At 37.5% G+C, this 21,064-nt stretch overlaps 2 protein-coding genes across 3 annotated transcripts in view; both read left to right on the top strand.

Moving 5' to 3' along the window:
* LOC127527298 (uncharacterized) overlaps positions 1-21,064 on the top strand; it is a 214,429-nt gene that overhangs the window by 43,313 nt on the left and 150,052 nt on the right. The window lies entirely within an intron of this gene.
* On the top strand, positions 393-20,544 carry LOC114649688 (dehydrogenase/reductase SDR family member 4-like). Its single transcript, XM_028799141.2, is given in 10 exon segments — positions 393-467; positions 9,234-9,404; positions 11,625-11,802; positions 13,735-13,791; positions 13,793-13,837; positions 19,586-19,656; positions 19,771-19,822; positions 19,937-20,071; positions 20,148-20,203; positions 20,407-20,544. Coding segments are annotated over 9 exon segments (879 nt in total). The 5' UTR covers positions 393-467; position 9,234; the 3' UTR covers positions 20,522-20,544.

The following is a 21,064-nucleotide window of genomic DNA, read 5'->3' as shown; positions in this document are numbered from 1 at the left end:
CCATGTGCGAATCCCTCCACGGGGAACTCCTGTTGATGCTACGCGCAGACAGGGAAAATCCGGCAACTTTTGAGACAAAGAGGGTCGGCCACTAAACAGCGAAAAATATGTTAGGATCAGGTCCGGATTTATATGAAAAGAGGCCCTAGGCTATTCCACTTATGAGGCCCTTTCACCTTCCATTTTTAAATTTGTAAATTACATGAGAGATAATAAAATTTTGCTAACAATTTGAATGTAGGCCCCTCTTGATCTTGAGGCCCTAGGCTGAAGCCTAGTTAGCCTATAGGAAAATCCGGCCCTGGAGATGTCAATGGTGTCATGGCTTTAGCGCGGCTCTCCCAGATACGCCTATTTTACTCCGGGCTGCAACAATATATACTTGCGCATCCGGAAGAAGAAGAAGTCGAACTCAAACTTGTCTAGAAGCAGTGCGTCGGAACAACTGCACTTTGAAAGCTCGATAAGTTAGTATCTTAATCACTGTTCTCACTTTATTATACTGTACGTGATTTTGCCAGTCAAATTATTTAATAGGTTGTTAGTTGGCAGGTGGGGAATACAGTATCCGTGACATATAAATGGGAAAGGCTCCCTAATGCGTTAAAGGTATTTTTTTTCTTTTATTCACATACAAATTATTTTGAAATGTGGTGAGTAAAAGTTAAAAGTATTAACGGGAAAAACTACTTAAGTACACATAATTGCCAAATGTACTTAAACCTCTGAAATGTGTATTTTACAACCCGCGCGGTGCTACTGCAATAACTCCTAGGAGTTGCTTGACAATCAACTTATTTATTCAATCATCTACGTGAATTGCTTATCAATGATTTTAATTGTCCGATCACATTTCGGAGTAGATTGACCGTCTTTTTTAATCATCTGCAAGTGTTTTTTGTCAGCTTTTTTTTGGTGGGGTTCAAACCCTCGTTAGTACGTCGAGTAAACCTCGCAAGATTAAATCATTTAAAGGTAACGCAAGGATACAGTAGCGCTGCTGGTCGTAAATAACTATTGGGAGTGTCAGTAACTTAACTAGTTCGATCACGTTGTGGACTTTTTTTCCGAAAGTTTTAATTAACCATTACCCTTTCATGGTGCTGTTCGTATAATATGCTTTTTTTGGTTCTTTTTTTAAACTCTATGTGCCTTTTAAGGAGGATTTTGTATTTTATTAAGACTACAGTACGTGGATTTAGGCTGAAGAGCGAAGCAGCTGTTAAGGTACGGAGACATTACAGTTGGATCAGTTACTTTATAAGCTTTGGTTTTAACCCATCACTGTCCTCCAAGTCATACTGGGGATATTGGCGCGTGTCTGATTTGCCAGTTTATTTTGTATTAAAAACGTGTTTTTATAATTCATAATCCAGTAGAAATTATTGTAATTGCATCGAACTTGCAATGCACTAATTAAACGTATTGCAATATCTGCTTATAAATTATGAGCCGATTCCGTAATGCAGAGATCTGTTAAACTTTGCGCAGACGGACTGAAAATATTTAATCTTAATGAATTAATTGTATTACATCGCAATGCAGTTGCGTTGTGCACGTGGAAATATTCAATACAATTCCAAATAGAAGAAGACAGTTGCTGGCGTAAAGCATACACTAAAGACCCTTATTTACTTTTTGAGTTGAAATATTGAACTGAAGAGTAAACTGGATCCACGGGGCTAACCTATTATAGGTTTATTAAAAATTAGAGATGGGGAAGGAATGAGAAAGAAGCATCGGAGCTTGTGTCCGTCAATCTGAAGCGTAGTGAGTCGAATCGCTTTGTCAAAACACCGCTTGAAGCGTCGAAAGTTATCAGTGCTTCAGCGGCCTTTATTGGTTTGACTGCTTTGTCGCTAAATTAACCGGTAGCCTACATAAAATGCATCTTTGGGTGGTGAGGGGAGAGCGATTTGGAGAGCTTTGGTGACAGATGGCGACTAACACCGGATAGCTGCGTTCAAAAGTTTAATAGTATAAATGGGCAAAGACCTTAGCACAATAAAATGAATATAGACTTTTCTGACCTTTTACTGGTGGTATAAGACCGAAACAGTGAGTTCTGCTTCACTTGCACTCTTGAGAGCGTGCCTTGACCTCAGTTAACCACCAGATGTCGCTGTTCATACTCGAGCTGAGGATCAAAGCATCCTTTTCGGCACAAATAGAAAGAAAGCTTCAGGAGGCTTCATTTTCCAATCACTAATAATAAAAATTCAAACAAAGCCTTTTAAACAGTTGATGTATATGTGTGGTAAAACGAGTCCGCGGCTTAGAAAATGAGCAGTTTTGATATACTAGAAAATGACAAGCATTTTGTACATTTTTTAGTAAGTGACAAATCTGTACTGTCTGAGACTTTGAAACAGTTTAAGGTTTCAGTTTTATGGACTTGCAAAAAATGTTTGCACTCAAATGCCTAAAGACGGGTGGGCAGGTTATTTCATATTGGGTATTCAAGGTCGGCCCATGGCGGTGCGGTTCAGGAATGCCCTGTGAGTGGAATGGACCTACCACCTGTTATCTCTACAGTGCCCCATGTTCAGAAAAGGAATTAAGTTTTATGTTACAGACAGTTCCCATAAAATTGTCAATATCCATGTGAAAATAAAAAACTGAGAATCTGACAACTGATATTATAATCGCATCAACAAACAAGCTGCATCTTTTAGTCAAGATGAGATATCCCACAATAATTATTAAAGGCAACTGATGAACAGGAGTAGCCAGGGCCAGATTTTCCTATAGGCTAACTAGGCTTCAGCCTAGGGCCTCAAGATCAAGAGGGGCCTACATTCAAATTGTTAGCAAAATTTTATTATCTCTCATGTAATTTACAAACTTAAAAATGGAAGGTGAAAGGGCCTCATAAGTGGAATAGCCTAGGGCCTCTTTTCATATAAATCCGGCCCTGGGAGTAGCGCACTATTACATACACTCTTTACAACTCTGCAACATTTATCAAGTTCAGCAGTTCGGAACAGTTTCAACAGTAAATATGCTGCACATTTAAGGGTATCATAGATTTTAAGATTCTTTCTTTCTCTCTCTCTCTCTCTCATTCACATATACAGTAATTATATATATATATATATATATATATATATATATAATATACTTTTTAAAGTGTTTTAGCTTCCAGTATGAACTGTTCTAATGTTCAAAAAGTTTTATGGATAATTGCATTGCCATAGACACACAATGATTCTGTATTAAAGCACTGTATGCTTGTAAAAATCTTGTAATCCACTTTTTTCCCCCATCATATTTATATAAAAAAAAAAAATCTGCAAAACTCAACCTTTCTAGTGCTGCTGCCTCACCGTAAGGAGACAAGTGTTCATGCCCTGCATACACGGGTTTCTTCCAAATGCTCTGGATTCTCCCCACAGTCCAACAACATGTAAGTTAGGTGGATCAGCAATGCTAAATTGGCCCTGTTGTGTTGTTGAGGTGTGTATGTTTACTGACTTTTAATAGTATGCTGCATTCATTTTACTGCTATAAGCAATACAACCCTATGTGCTTCTGACCACATTTATTTTGCAGTCAAATTATGGTTTTTATTATAATAATGTGAATTGCACATTATGTTTAAAATGTAATAAAACACTGTTAGGTTATAGTGCATATGTTTACTAAAATCAATTTTATTTAATTGGAAAGGAAACAAGGTCTGCTCGTAGGCCCCCGTGATTTGTAAATCCACCACTGTTTAAAAAGGGTTTCCCCTCAGTGCATAATATATAAATGAGGTGCAAATAGCACATACGTTTCTAAATCTGCATATATTTTATGAAAGTGCATTAGTAAACTTGGCATATTTTGCTGTAATGTTCTGTATAGGAATAGGGCAGCTTACAAAATTTTTGACCTTCGCGTTTGAACAATACATTCGTTTGAGATTTTAAAAATTGATTCTCTGTGCTGGTGCTGACCAGATAGGACTTGTCTAATGTCATCAGAATTTATTAAAAAAAAAATAAATAAATAAAACTTTTTGGGCGCAAATTCTACTTTCATTTCTTGTGTCTCCTGCCATAATTTATTTGTAAAGTTGTAGGCTACAAACCATGTTAACTGATATTTAGGGACGATTCTTGTTAGTAGTCTACTGTGTAATTAATTAGAATTTAAAGTTTAATTGTCTTATACTGTGCCTTGTTTCTGATTGTGTGTGTGTGTATATATGTGTGTGTGTATATGTGTGTGTGTGTGTGTGTGTGTGTATATATATGTCATTAATATGCGTTTTGATAAATCTATTGTTTTTCTCTGTATATTCTGAGTATGCTTTCCAAAACCCAGCATGTGCTTCTGAGGATATTTACTACTTTAGGTTATTTTTTCCAATAATTGTACTTTTTTCTTGTAATTTGTTTCAGAGCATACTTTTTTAATTGAGTAGTTTCCATGTTATATACTTAAGCAAACCTTTGCCTAAGTAATAGAAAGTTCTACCACTTTCCCCCTCCTCCACACCTCAGCAATTCTTGATAAGTGTTAGAAAAGGACAGAAAAGATGAATATAACATACTGTAATTAAACTGGTGTACATTGGAGTCGGGCACACAGAGGCCTAAATCCTGAAAAAGCTACATACTCTTAATGTTTATATTAGTGTATATGTATATTAGTGTATATGTTTATTGCATATACATATTACATTTTTTAATGTACATAAGTTGGGCTCTGAAATCCAAATATGAAAATTCAAACGCAGTTTAAAAAATATTGAATGTGGCAGCAGGTTTGACATAAGTTCTTTCAGTCAATGAGAGGATAATGTATAACTTGTTCCCCTAAATTACATTTGTGACTGTAAGCTACAACAAAATAAGCTCAGATGCATGTTCTGTGGTTTGCAAGATCTTTAATTTGTTGTCCAATATTTAGAATATCTCTTTCATTGCTATTTATTTCATCATGGTCCCTGCTTTGGTTCATAGGGTCCTTTATTGTCATGTTTCGTGAGTACAGCTTACAAAGTAAGAAGTACCTTCTTACATGCATGTGATAATCAACACGTCCCCAGTCTCTGACATTAGACCATTACAACAATCTAGACAAGAATAGGCCACTTAGCCCAACAAAGCTCGCCAGTCCTATTCACTTAATTCTTCTAAAAAAAAAAAAAGTCTAGTTTTGAAAGTCCTTAAAGTCTTATCTACCATGCTACTTGGTAGCTTATTCCAAGTGTCTATGGTTGTCTGTCTAAAGAAAATCTTCTTAATGTTTTTGTGAAGGGTAAATTTTGCACATTTCCAGCTCTGTCCCCTTGTTCTTGATAAACCCATTTTAAAAGTACAGTGGATTGAGACTATTATAATTCTCTTCATAATTTTAAACACTTCAGTGCTGTCAGCTCTAAATCTTCTTTTGCTTAAACTGAAAAGGCTTGGCTCTTTTAATCTTTCTTCATCATTCACCCCCTATAGCCCTTAAATCAGCCTAGTTGGTATTTTCTAGCACTGCTATGTCCTTTTTGAAGCCTGGAGACCAAAACTGCACATAGTACTCCAGATGAGGCCCCACCAGTGCATTATAAAGCTTGAGCGTAACCTCCTTGGGAAACTGGTAGCGTAGAGTCCACTATGACTCCTAAATCGTTCTCATAAGGTGTGTTCTCTCTCTTTCTCTTTTTTTTTTTTTTTTCTTTTTTCTCTCCAGACCTCCCATTATGTATTCAAACCTAACATTTTTACTTCCTGTGTGTGTAATACTTTACATTTACTGACATCTGCTATGGATCTGCCATGATCATCATATGCTCCACTTTGATCATATCCTTTTGTTGCTTCCTCATAGAATTATAGCATGTTAGTAGAACATGACCTCCCACTTCTGAACCTGTGCTGACTAGTTCAGGAAAAATTCCTGTACTTGCCATGTGCTGCTCAATCTTATCCTTAATTCCTTCCGTTAATTTTCCTGTGATGCACGTTAAGCTTACTGTCCTATGGTTTCTTGAATCAGCCTGATCACCCTTTTTATATAATGGTATAATATTTGCCATTTTCCAGTCCTTTGGAATGGCCCAAGTGCACAGTGACTTCCTGAAATTGTCAAAGGTTTATAAATGTACTTGCTAGCCTCCTTAACAATCTGAGGGTAAATCTTCTCTGGTCCTGGTGATTTGTTTGATTTTAGCCTATGTAATCTAAGCAATATTCTCCCTTTACAATTTCCAAATCTTTCAGTACCTCCTTAGTAGTCCCATTTTCTGTTGGAAGGTTATGCACTTCCTCACTTGTGAAGACCTCAGAAAAATGCAAGTTTAGAGCGTCTTATTTCATAGTCTGTATCTTTTAGTTCCCCATTACTATTCCTGATGCACTTCACTTCCTCCTTGACTGTACTTTTACTACTAAAATATGGAAAGAATCTCTCTTGGGGACTTCTTTTGCCTTATCTGCTATATTCTTCTCCAACCGTCTTTTAGCCTCCCTAATATCCTCCTTACTGATTGCCCATGTTCCACTGCTCCTCGACTGTCTCCACACTTAAAAGCTTATCCCAGTCTATCCTCCTTAGACTTTGCTGCATCTGCTGAAAAAGTTAAACTTAACAATTTTAGTCTTTGCATCTGCACTCTTTTTAAAAAAAACAAAAAACCCTGAGAAATGTATTATATTATGGTCACTTGACCCTAGTGGTTCAATCGCCTCTACACCCTCAATTCAATATTAATTATTACCAAATACTAAATCCAGACAAGCTTCGCGTTGTTTTGGTTCTTTAAAATACTGTGTTAAAAAATAGTCACTGATCACTTCTTAAAAACTCCTGCCATTTGCAAGGTTATCCCAGTTAATATTCTGATAAAGTCACCCATGACTAAACCCCAGTAAATTTGTCTTTTTAATATTAATATAAAGATGTGTGTTGAAATTACTGTCACATTGGGTGGTCTATAACACACTCCTAAAACAAGGCCTCTTTCTCTAATGCTTTCCTAGCAAAGCCACATGTCCTTACTAAGATGGGGCTCATTGTTCAGCTGAAGAGGACTTGCATTTAAATTCTGTTTGATATAAACAGCAACTCCACCTCCTTTTCTATTCTGTCTATCCTTCTCAATAAAAGTGTATCCATCTATGTTATACTCATCCCTATCTTTGTTGTTTAGCCAGTTTTCCGTTATTGCTATAATATGGCAATTATGCTCTGCTACTCCAACTTGCTTGTTTTATTTTTGATACTTCTAGCATTTAGGCAAGCTGTTTTTAATGTGTTACTCCTTCTACATTTAAATGTTAAATTAGAATTTATGTTATTGCTCATTTTTATTTCCACACTTTGTTCCTTCATCTATAGTTCTAAACCTGGCCTGTCCTAAACTTCCTGCCCATCATTCCCTTGTTTAAACAATCCTCGACTAGCCTGATTGTATGCCTCCCCAATACATTGGTGCCCCTCCGGATCAGTTGTAACCTGTCACGGCGGAACAGGTTCCATTTGTTTCAAAATGAGTCCCAATGCCCCATAAACTTATACCCTTCTGCCCTGCACCAAGATTTGGGCCACATGTAAAGCCTTCTGATCTCCCCAATCTTACCTGGACTGGTGCGTAGCCCAGGCAGAACTTCAGAGAAGACTACTATGTCAATCATGCTACTCAGCCTGGCACCTAACTCTTTGAATTTGGATTGCAGAACTGACAGACTATCCTTATGTATGTCATTTGTTCCTACACAACTGGATCTACCCCCGCTCTGGCCAAGAGCATATCCACCCTTCCAGGGAGGTCTCCCACCTGTGCACCCAGAAGGCAACACACCATGCAAGACTCTCTGTCTCTAGAGCAAACCTGCTCTTCTATCCCCCTGATAACTGAGTCCCCAACTATCACTACCTCCCTCTTTCTGGGAACTGGTTTTGAGGTGGCCTATTGGAGCTTGTCATTCCTGCCTACCACCTCAGAATTCTCATTGACACCGTCTAGCTCCGCCTTGTGACCATGACCCACCTATCTTTATCTGTCTGGTCTGGAATCTCCTTCTGTGCCACCTGAAGGGTGCACCCCTACTTTCTAAAGGACACCTGGGCCAGGTTCGCCAGTTCTCTGCTACAACATATGCCAGCCAACTCCTCCTCCAGTTCAGTGACTCCGAGTTCGGTGTTGACTCAGCTGGCATCTCCTGCAGATGTAGCCCTCCTAGACAACTGGGTCCTCTAAGCCATCCCCTAAAAAGTCCAACATCCAACAGGACTTGCATTGTGCTGGCCTCATTATTAAAATTTGATTAAGGATTACTAAAACTGCCTTAACTTTTAATTTAAAAATTATATATGATTTAATTTTAAATGGTAAAAGTAAAAAATTAAGCCAAAGAAAATGTATTATAGAACTGCTACAGCTGTTTTACACCTTCTGTCCCCTTAAGCTCCTATAATATTCTCCCTCTCAACTGCCTGCTGTTTGTCCTTCTATGAGGTTAACTTTACTTTTCTGTTTTTCTAACTTTGTGCTCCTCATTCCTTACTTAAAGCTCTCCACTCACATTGTTTGAATTTCCTCATAGTAATGAAATCTTATGCTGTCACCCACTTAACTGTTCTACCTCTGGACCGCTAAGAACTGTTCAATCTAAAATAAATAAAACTTGCTTAGTGAATATCTGCTGCTAGTTAATTTCTTACTATCTTATCCACTCCCATAAAGTTTCTTCGCTGCAACCAAGAACAAAATATATATATATTTTTTAATTAACTCTCACACCACAGAAAACAAACTCTCTACAACTCTCAGCTGTTTTAATTCTCTGCTTTGCTGTTATCGCCAGGGTGTCCAGAGTGCATCCTATAACTGAGCTTGCCCTTTTAATTAGTCTGTTTGCTGTGGATTACAAATATGTTTACCACTGTTAGCATTAAAAGTTACAGCTTTTTATGTTTGTAGTGTATTTAAATGTATTTTTAATGTCAATAAGATTTTAATGTTCACAGAAGTGTTAATCTTTTAAATGTGGAACGTGAAGGATGAAATAGAATTGTTGAAAAAGAGTTTAGTCACTCCTAAGCACTGCAGATAAGTGATGCATATTTATAAAAAAAAATATGAGCTGGATGGTTTGATTCATGTATTCTAGCCCAGTATCTTGTAGATTAATTTAGAATGAAAGTCTCTTATGTCCACTTCTCTTGGTGAAAGGCTACTTGCTGCATTAGAATTATTCAACTGTTCTTTGTGTGTTTAACTATTAGCCTTAAATATTCTTTCTTTACAGAATGCTCTGTAGCAAACAAGCTCGACATCTAAATGTTTGGGATCGGAACATTTTTTCCCTTCAGAAGCCTAGAGTGCAAGCAATGCCTCTGCGCAGTATTGGGGATTCAAAATCACAGAGGGGTGGAAAGCTTCAAGGCAAGGTGGCCCTGGTTACTGCATCCACAGAAGGGTAGGTCTACAGTTCTCCTTCTGCAAGCAAGTTTTATAAATAGTGAAAAAAAAAAACACTTACAAAAATAAAAATAACTATTAGGTAATAGCACACCCATCAGACAGGAGTTTGAGACATAGGATTATGATCAGGCAGCACAGAGGTGAAGTGGATAGCATCAATATGCTATAATTTTAGCTATTTGTGAAATATTGGGACAGATTATTTTAATCAGGAGAAGGAATAATGTGATTGCTCGAGTATTTGCCTCAGGAAATTTATCCTGTGGAGGCTTCTACCTGTAGCTGCTGAAAGAATATGTGAAGCTAACACATTTACATTTAACATTTGCTTATCTGGCTGATACCTTTTCATTTAAGGGTCTTACAACATTTAAGGTACATCTGGTTACATTTCTTTTGTTTGTCCAAGTTGGAGAACAGGCAGATGAAATGACTTCCTTATGGTCACATAGTATCAGTAGTGGGATTTGAACCCACAATGTCGGGTTTTGACATTCAAAGCCTTACCCACTACATTATACTACCTGCAAAAAGTCATAAGTAACAAAATGTAATGCCATATACCTGTATACCTTTTATTCCAGTTAGAGAAACCGGGATATTGGTCCGTTAGTAACCAGATTATTTGGCTGTGTAAGATTTTAATCGTATTACAGTTAAAGGACTTTGTAGTCTGCGCGTGCCTGTTGCACTTGTATTTTAATCACATTGTGGCAGAAGGCTGGGGGTCAGACCCAGCCAGGATGCCTGGAAGGACCGGGAGGCAGTCTATATGTCCCCTGGGCCACGAGGGGGCAACCGCCCCAGAGAATGAGGGGACCACGGGGATGGAGCAAGGAGACTCAAACCCATTGGGGCCCGTGGCCACTGCCAGGGGGTGCCCCGAGCATTGTGGTGCCGGGGAGATCTGCACATCCAACACACCTGGGAAGTAGAAGGACCTTCCAGGGACGTCCGGAGTGCTTCCGGGTGCTCATGTGGCACTTCTGCCACACCAGGAAGTGCTGCCAGAAGGACATCAATGAGCACCTGGAGCACATCCGGGTGACTATAAAAGGGGCCGCCTTCCTACAGTCCAGTGATAGGAAGAAAGGCAGCCCACAGACGATTAAAGGCACATGGAAGGGTGTTTTGGTGCTGGAAGCATGATGTGTGTGTGGGACTTGTGTCTTTAATAAACGTGTGTGTGTTTTAAGAACTGTCGGTGTCCGGGCTGAACCTCTCACAAACATTCCAAAAGGGTTGTAGTAAATTCCATAACTTTGACTGATTATCCAGGATGTAACAATCAAAAGTCATGTTGCAATTGATCTATCAAAATGGGTTAGCTAGCAAAAATGTCTATCGGAACATCTTAAGAGGAAAATTGATAGAGAACTGTCATTTCAATGATGAATGGACTTAATTGAATGTGTTTGTAATGCTTTCATGCCTTCACTAACCTGACAATAAGCAACAGCTGATTCCCTCTAAGCTACATGGATACTGAGTAAGCATTATAAAACAACTGTTTTGGAGATATTAAAAGTGTGTTATTGGCATTTTATTAGTGATTACTAGTGATAAGTTAATGAATAAAGTTAGTAAATCTGTGAAACCGGTACCTCTATCAGCTATAACTGTTGCATGTCATGTTCATCTCTTAACAGAGTATTCAAAGCTGGGCGGTACACATTGAATCAAACTGATCATAAATCCCGAGCCATTGATAAATTGACAGGTTTGGCACAACTTTGTGTGTGTCTGCTATTTTGAAAGAGTAGAATTCAGAAGGAACAGTAGGCACCTTGGCAGTTGTTTGTGAGAGCTTGAATTCCTTTGGTCCAAGTGTCCCTTGTTTTTAAAGGGCCCCTACTTCTAGTGGTTGAGTTTATAATCAAAGCAGCAAACATTGAGTGATTATTTAATTATCTTGTTGTGAATTATAAAGCACAAACTGTAATTTAATTTCCTAATGAATTATCTCCTATGTATTACATGACATGTTAACATGAAATCAGAACCTACCCCTTTCAAATAATCCCTGTTTTTGTAGATTCCTGACATGCAGAGAGACAACATACTTTTAATATAATGGGGGGGAAAAAATATTGTAGGATGACGTGAGGCCAGGATGTACAAAGATAAATATATTCAAGTAGGATACATAGTGACATTACTTTCTTTTACATTTCTGGTAATTATCCTGACCCCAAGTTCTTTGTTGTTCATGCAGAATTGGTTTTGCCACTGCTCGTAGCCTGGCTCAGGAAGGAGCATCCGTAGTCCTCAGCAGTCGCCTTGAAGAGAATGTGGAGCGTGCTGTAACTGAACTACGCCATGAGAATCTTAATGTCGCTGGCACTACTTGCAATGCTGCCAAAAGTGCGGACAGGGAGAAACTTATCAGCATGGTAATATGATAACTGACGATAAGCTTTGATATGCAACATTGAATGTATGTACTTTTTCTATTATAAACTTTTTTTAGTTTTTAGTAATATTTAAGAGGCAAGTTTGCTGGGGAATATTGTAGTCATGGTGGACTAACCTTCTAAATAGTGGAGCACAAGGGCAGAAGCTTTTAGATGTAATCAGTTACTGTTTTCTAACAAAGTATGTTAAACAACCCGCGAGAGGGGAAGCCTGTCTAGATAATCGGGATAATTGTGGGCATGGTGGTCATTGAACCTCAAGGGTTAAGTGGTCATAATATAATAGTTCTCTGTGTTTTGGAAAAGTGTGGATCCAAAGACTAAAACTTAAGTTTAAATTTGGAAGGGTAAATTTTGAATAGATACAGCAAAGTCTAAAAGCGATAAACTGGGATAAGCTTTTAAGTGTGGCAACAGTCAAGGAGCAGTGGAAGAAGTTTTAAAAGCATTGCATACAATGCAGGACAGGTACATAACAAAATTTGGGATTACAGGTCCAATTGCTTCTATAGCGAATACTGAAGTAATGACATCTTCATAATAATGAATACTGAATTTTTTTTTTTTTTTGGCTAAGAATGGCCACTGAAGGTGTTAAAAATACTTAATGCCATGCCTACACTTTTGTCAATTCCCAGGAACCCTGTAACAGGCTGTTTTTCTTGTTAGCCCGACAAAAAGTGATAGTCTGTTGTGAAATTTCCATTCTCGGATGGTCTTGGTGAGGCTCTGTGAAAGTGTTGGCATGACATTATAAACGTAACTGAATTCTGAGTCAGTACTCCACCGATTGTCCAAACGGGTAGTTGTGTCGTGTGCAGATACTGTACTCTTTGAGTTTCACAGTGTTTCTCAATGTCTTATGTGTGATGGACAAAAGTGAGAAATGGCTGAAATGAGGTTATGCTGAATGAAAATTAAAAATCTTCGAAAAAGTTGATTCAAGAATGAAGAAAAATGACACGGTGACAGCATTCGGAATTGCGTCTTCAACGTTGTCAAACATTTTGAAAATTAGGAACTGTTACTTCAGCACTCAAGCACACTAGACAGGAGTTGCGACATGGGCAGTTGTCGTGCTTTAGCTCCCATCTTCAGATTAGAAGAACACCAACAACTCTGAATCACTGCTGTGACAGACAAGGAGAATGCGAGAAACAGCAGATCAAAGCCCAGTGTTAAACATTCAAAACATTGTGTGACTTGCATGTTACATGGTAAACCTGGTCCTGCAGAGGACAACCAACTACTCTGCCTTTGGTTTATCCTTTTCCAGATGCAGCAGAGCAAGCTATGGAGCTGACTTTGCAACACTGCCATTAGAGATGGTGAATCACCAGCGACCCTGGTCACAATAGTATACGTATTTTCCCCCTATTTGTTATAATGAAATTTCCATTATTGCAAAATATTTTTATTGTCCCATGAATTTTGGTACAATATGATTACACCTGTAGTAGGGAATTAAAAAAAAAAACTCTGCAGTGGGTTAATAAAGAGTTTTGGGTGGGGGGGAATGAAAGGAATTAAGGAAAAGCTTGAGCAAGACGTGGCAAGAACAGGAATTTTACTGAGCAGGCAGCATGGGTTCAGGAGAGGGAGGTCTTTTACTAGGTAGAATTCTATGAGCAAGCAACAAAAGGAAAAGGATATTATAAAAGTGATACATTCAATATTTAAACTTTCAGAAAGCATTTGATAAGATGCCACATGAAGGTTGGGCATCATACTAAAGAAGTAGGATTTCAGGGCATATTGTGTAGATGGGTGCAAAATTGGCTCGGAAGCAGAGTGTTATGGAACAAGGAACCTTATCAAAATTGGGTGATGAGTGGTGTCCCACGGGGGATAGTGCTAGGGTGGCTGCTGTTACAAGATGAACTCATGTTACTTGTATGCTCTATTTTTCAGGCTGTGAAGGAGTATGGAGGCATTGATATTTTAGTTTCAAATGCGGCTGTCAACCCATTTTTTTGGCAATATTCTGGACACCACAGAGGACATGTGGGACAAGGTGGGAGGTTTAATTTTGACGATTTTATGCTGGTAACTATATTTAATGAAATATTGCAACTTGCGTAATTTGTTTAGAGCAAATGATGAGAACTGCTTGAACTTTAAGAGGACTACCATGACAGCTCTTGGTAAATTGAAAGGATACAATTTACTCAAAGTAAAGGAAGATTATTTAATTAGTAGCTAAGTTTCCATTCACTTAAACTTGTGATGCTTACTCATTAAAGTAGTACCTCTGTTATACTGGCTTAAAATATTTTTAAAAATATATAAATTTTATATCATACAATTTCAGATTTACATAAATGTGTTTATATTAGTTTGAATGCTTGGGTTAAAGTGTTTCCAACTGTTTTAGTTAATTTTGTACATGACATAATTAACTTGATGCTGCCTATGGTATCTGTTTGACGTCATTGTGCCTTAAGTGGCATTAAAACAAATTATACAAATTTACCTACCTAGTTAACCTAATTCAGTTTTACAGAGCCAGTGCTAATCCTGGCAGCTTAAGGAAAGAGCCAAACCTGGACCAGCATCCAGCCCATCACGAGTCTTACATACCCATACTCATGAGGAGATAGTTTTGAACTACATGTTAACCTTCTGTGGACATCTTTGGGATGTGGAAGGGAATCTTAAAATACATGGAGAAAAAGGTACACATGTGTAGTGAAAACTGGATTCCACACATTGACTGGGAATGAAACCATGGCACCATTATGCTACTCTATTAAAATGTATTTTACTTGCATGCAATGTCTTTAGAAATGTAAATCTGTAAGATCACATTTATTCTATGAATGAAAAATACTGATTTGTATGTAAATACACTGGACTGCCACTTCCATAGATACATCTATCATTCTAATGTGATTGATCATATCATACTGTCTGTGCTGATAAAGACTTGCAAATATACATATAGAATATATATGTTGTGTGCCATTGGTACTTTTTATGTGTAGTTGTTGTTTTTTTTTTTTCCCAGAATATGCAGTTAATTTCTTTGTACCATAAACGCGTGAGAATAGACTCTTGAACTTGAACTAAAAGAGGTGGGCAGGTATGTATGTGTGCGTACACATGCATTTTAGGGGATGAAAGGATAAAGATAGAAGTACAACTGTGGGTACTAAAAAGATTACCGACCTTGACGTAATGCTTAACATTGCTATGGGCATATCAAACCGCAGCATCACAACAACAAGCATGAAATGCAAATCAGTGTGTGACACCTTTTCACATATTCATGTAAAATAAATTATAGGCCACAGAAATATGCACTGTGAAACACAGTTTAGGCCAACTATATGATATCGGCACAGTGATTGAAGTACTAAGCAGTGAGAATCAGTGGCAAACAACACAATGTGAGCAACAAGGTCACTTCCACTAGTGTACACAGCGGCCAACTGCTGTCTGGCCAGCCAAACCACAATTCCCATAAAATCTCAAGTGAATGCATAACGCAGAACTGCACAATAGCAAAATACATGTGCCTACATTCAGAACTGTGTTTTATTTAACCTGCAGTTCTTTGTAGCAAAATTTTGAGTACTGTGAAATCCAGATGTTGAAGGGGATTGTTTTCAAGGGGCATTAGTGTTAGACTGAGTCTTTCCTGTTGAACTAAAGACCTTAGTTTGTTTTATACCAAAGAGCACTCCTCGTTGGGATTAGTGACAGTTATCATGAATGGACTGGCATCAAAAATTGTTCCTTGAATTTTATCTAGACTTGCAGGCCACAATTGGCCAGACACCAGCTATTCTTGCACTCCTTATTGCACATATTGTTTCCCATTGATGTATAATAAAGTCATGTTCTCTGGTTCAGTCCTGCATCCCAAGCTTCAGCATTTTCTTTAAAACATTTTCAAAATCAATGTAATCATTTTTACATTTTAACAACCTCATTCTTTATGTGGGATCTGTTGCAGAAAGTTGGATTAGTGTGAAATCCAGTTAAAGTAAGTTGGGATTCATGAAATTCCGGCTGATTCTTTTCCAGAAAACATGGATTTATCCAAACCTGTATTGCTGGAACAGATTAAGCCAGAATAAAATGATCCTTGAGGGCAAAAATGTGTAGAACTCCCTCTAATTCTGCTTTTTCAAACAGGCTCAGGATTTGCCTGTTGCAGAGAGAAAGATATGATGAAATCCTTCTTAGTTACTGGGGTAACCAATGCTCTGAAACTAACCTACAAATAGATTTTAATGTGAAGGATTAATGCTTTGAATTTGCAAAAATTGAGGAGCAGAAAATCTAGTCAAAATTAAAGTCCATAAATATCTGTCAGAAATGCTGATCCCAGCTGCCCTATGTCAGCTTTTTCTGCATCTTAAAGAATGCTGAAATGTCGTGCCACTTCATGAACAAACAACTGACACAGATGCACAACTTCTCAACCCAATTTCCTTAGTGGGACTCGGGGATAACCTGTTTTGATTGCATGAACAATGATCAGGACACTATTCTGCTGCTTTCTGGGGGGGATCCTGCTGCAAAATGTCCTACTGGAGCAGTTTACAGACTTAACCTACCCATCATATTTTTGGGACCTAGGAGAAAAATTGGAAGACCAATCCTTGCATAAAGAGAATATGAACCTAAACTAATAGGGCAGTGACAGAGCTATAATTTTATTTACTGTAACTACTCAGTTTACAATATTAAATCCAGACTGTGTTAGTTGAGACCACACATAGTTATTCATTACCTAATTTCCAGGAATAATCAAATATGTAATAATATAGGAAGAGAAGTTACTGCTTAGGGATTTGGGTATAGAGTGCCCTAAAGCCAAACAAGAAAGTGGATTAGAAGTGGGGGGGGGGGGGGGGGGGGGGGGGGGGTTATGGGTTGTGGTTGGTTGGGATTGGAAGTCCAAAAAATGTGTCAAGTTCAAGTTGAGATTAATATTTTTAAATACAAAGTGTGTTTTCCGGGGCCCAAGTAGCTTTCTACAGAAAAGCAATATGTTGTGGAAAAACTTCCTTCTGTTTTCAAAGAAATTATTCAGAGACCAGATGAAAATGCAGAACAATTCTTTATTTGCACATAAATATGCATAAATGTCTCAGTTCATGGAGTGGGCAACCATTAATACAATTTATTCCCATTTATACTTTTCTATTACCACTTATGTTATCTAATACATTGCACCATTTGACTCTTAATTTACCGAATTTTGCCAATCAACTACTGCCACCAGTAACTTTTGTATACACATTGATTTTTCTGTTATTCTAAACATCACTTCGTTAATAAGGGTGTAATATGGATTTTACCATTTGATTTTATCAACGCTTCAAAGTAAGGGTGTTTGGGGTTTCTTACTAGTTTGTTCTCGCTTTTTAAGAGGGTGTTCATTGCACATCTACTTCATTTTAACCTTAGCAACTATCTTGGTGGCTCCTCTGAGATGAAGCAAAAGCCTTGCATGCCTAGGTTTCATACATTTAGTTAACCTGTTAGTTACATTCAATTTTTAACCTCATGCTTAATAATTCATTGTTCTAACTTCCAAGTATATACTTGTATTAAGTTGTAAAATATGTATTGATTAAAAATATTGATTAAAATCCTATAAATACAATTGGACTAATGGACCCAAAGTCTTCAGTGTATTAAATGAGAAACTGTTTGCTGACATACTGTTACTTGTTGAGAAAATGAATTGCTTGTAGGTTAACATCTTTTAGTGTTGTTTACCCTGGGAAAAATTAGCCAAAATGTTGAATTTCTTTCAACAAGAAAAAGTGTGTGTTGTAATCCGCACTGGAGAAGTGTTTCTTTGCACAATTTTCAGTTTCTTTTTCAAGTAAGGGCAAAATATCAGTGCCTGATCTGTACAATCAGTTCTGCTTATTGAATTATTGTAGGCATTCAGAGCTTAACCTCTTAACTAAAGAAACTGAACTCCTTTTTAATCAAGACATTACTATGAACATGGAGAGAAAGCTAATAAGCTCTTAGCTCAACAACAAATCCACAAGCTCGAAGTTCGCAATGCAATCACCAAAACAAATGGAGACAAAATCATTGACCATAAAAATATAATGCACACATTTAGTGACTACTATAAATCCTTATATTCTACTGAGTTTAAAGACAACACACAATCTAATGTATTTCTAGATGCATTACAGCTACCACAAATAGATACTCTTCGTGCAGAGGAATTGGATAAATCTTTGGCACTATCAGAATTATTAGATGCTATAAAGTCACTTAAGAGTGGGAAAGCAGCAGGCCCTGATGGCTACCCTGTCAAATTATACAAGAAATTCTCCACTCCGCTAGCTCCTTTTATTAGCAACATTCACAGAAGTTAGAGACAATAAAATTCTACCTCAAACTTTTCGCCAAGCATTAATCGCCGTCTTTCCTAAATAAAATAAGGACTTACTTGAATGTGCACCATACAGACCAGTTTCACTTCTGAATAATAAGATACTCTCAAGTCCTAGCTAGAAGGATGTAGAAAGTGCTGCCTTCGGTAATATCACAAGATCAAACTGGATTTATTAAAGGCTGACACTTATATTACATTAAACAGGCATTGAAGATTGGAAGCTATTTGCCTGCAAAGTCAAACAACCCAGAGATGATGATGTCATTGGATGCAGAAAAAGCATTTTATATAATTGAATGGAACTACCTTTTCACTACATTGGAGAAATTTGGGTTTGGCCCGAACATTTGTGCATGGATCAAACTACTGTATACCAATCCAGAAGCTTCAGCTTGTATTAACAACATTAATTCAGACTACTTTAAACTAGAACGTGGTACCATACAAGGATGCCCATTGTCACCAGTACTTTTTGCAATCACCATTGAGCCACTAGCAGTTCACTGTCGAAATGCTTACCAGATAAAGGGGATTATCAGAGAAGGACTTGAACAGATAATTTCTCTATATGCAGATGATATGGTACTGTATACAGTCATGGCCAAAATTATCGGCACTCCTGGAATTTTCCCAGAAAATGCACCATTTCTCCCAGAAAATTATTGCAATTACAAGTGTTTTTGTATATATATGTTTTATTTCCTTTATGTGCATTGGAACAACACAAAAAACAGAGAAAAAAAAAGACAAATCTGACATGTCAGAACCACCTAACAAAAAATAACATTCTCACACCTACTTAATGCAAGTCAATATCGCAACGCCTGGGGACCAAATCTGTGATATAGAAATGCTTACCATTATGCCACCCTTTAATGTGCCTAATTAAACATGGCAGCCTGACAGAATCTTGCTGTTAAGATGGTAGAACAAGTCATTTTTGTTTTTGGATAGTCTTTCATCCAAATGTAATAACCTTTTTTTATATTTGAACTAAACTGTGTGCAAAAGTCTGCTTATTTGGCATACATTTTTTACAGGGTGGCATAGTGTCACTGTAGATAGTTTATGCCTTTAGGGTCCACAGCTTTCTGTTTAAATCCAGGGTGAGGCACTATCTGCATGAAGCATTCTTTTTATCCCTGTGTCTGCCTGGGTTTGTAATGTCTATATCAATGTTCCTCCCACATGCCACAGTTTTCCTTAACTGGGCATTTAAAATTCTATGAGTGTGGCTGTATGTGTGAATGAGCCCAGCAGTGGAAAATTTTAATAGTCCAAATCAAAACACGCTTAATATTGTCAAGTATAGTGCAGATTTATATTAAAGTGCGCTGTAACATCTAGCCCAATACTTAAATTGGTTTACTTTGTATTCTTTAGGTCTTGGATGTCAATGTCAAAGCCATGTTCATGATGTCAAAACTGGTTGTGCCACATATGGAAAAACGAGGGTTGGTTTCTTATCTACTTTGTGCAGATGTTCTTAGGAAATTAGGGATTTTTATTTTTTAAGTATATCTTGCAATCATGTGTGGTGAATAGTCCTTTTCTCTTTTATTATATAGTGGAGGCTCAATTGTCATGGTGTCATCGATTGCTGGCTTTCAGCCTATCCAGGTGTGTATTAAGCAGAGGACATGTGTCATGCTATTTTTCCCCCCTTTTACGCCTGTACCTTTGTACTAAAAGACTATAATATGCATCTTTTTTTTTTTTTTTTTTATTTTGTAGTTTTTGGGTCCCTACAGTGTTAGTAAAACAGCCTTGTTGGGCCTGACAAAGGCACTGGCCTTGGAGCTGGCTCCTTTGAATATCCGTGTGAACTGTGTGGCACCAGGATTGATCAAAACAAACTTCAGCAGTGCTGTAAGTTTTCTATTTTAAAAACACTTTGCTTCTCTTAATAGTTCTTAAGTATTTGCAATTTTTGTTTTCATTTCAGCTGTGGAAAAATGAAAGCCTTGCAGGTGAATTCTTGAAGAATGTAAGCATGAAGAGGTAAGATGGGCTATTTACTATAAAACCTTTGAGAAGTTGGAAAGCTCTGTAGAAACTAATTCTGAGAACAATTTAGTCTTCTGACTCCTTTTCTGTTTCAGTTTGTGCTTTATTAGTATTTACTTACCAGAGTTAGCTGTTTTTTTGTATTTTGGAGCCTTGGTTTTCTTTCATATTAATGATGGCCTCCTGATTGTTAATAGGATTGGTGAACTCAAAGAAATTTCTGGAGTGATCTCTTTCTTGTGTTCTGATGATGCCACCTATATAACTGGAGAAACCCTAGTTGCAGCTGGTGGAATGTACTCACGGTTGTAGAATAAAGATGATTTCATTTTGGATATTGTATCTTTTTTTTTTTCTTCCCTAAAACATAAATTTAAAAAAGCCAATGCATATGGGTGTCAGTAACTGATGAACACATTTGAACGTAGGAACCGCCCTGTGACCTGTGCCAACTATAAGTCCTATATTTACAGGGATGACGTACTGTTTTGTGTAAGATGCAATTTACAGCACCTTCTGATTACAGAGTGTAAAGACAAAAACAAAGACAATCTCAATGATTGGTTTCTGCATAATACAGTGCCTACAAATGTTTTTCACCCCCCACTTTAGAATTTTTCATATTGATTTTGATATTTTCTTGTCTCCTTCTGGACTTGTGATTTTCACTAACCTCTTTACAGAGTTGTTTTGATTTGTTTATTTTTGACTTCATTGTGGAAGTTAAACCACAATACTGACTCATCGCAAGCTTTACAATCATCTGAAACTCTGACTCCAGACAAGTGATCTCCATTTAACTATTTGTGGGGCTTCTAAAACCAGTTGGCAAACCAGTGAATTTTTTTACATACA

This window comes from Erpetoichthys calabaricus, chromosome 3 (genome assembly GCF_900747795.2).
Source record: "Erpetoichthys calabaricus chromosome 3, fErpCal1.3, whole genome shotgun sequence".
Classification (NCBI taxonomy): domain Eukaryota; kingdom Metazoa; phylum Chordata; class Cladistia; order Polypteriformes; family Polypteridae; genus Erpetoichthys; species Erpetoichthys calabaricus.
The sequence above is the reverse complement of the archived record's forward strand: the minus strand, read 5'-3'. Positions and strand labels throughout refer to the sequence as shown.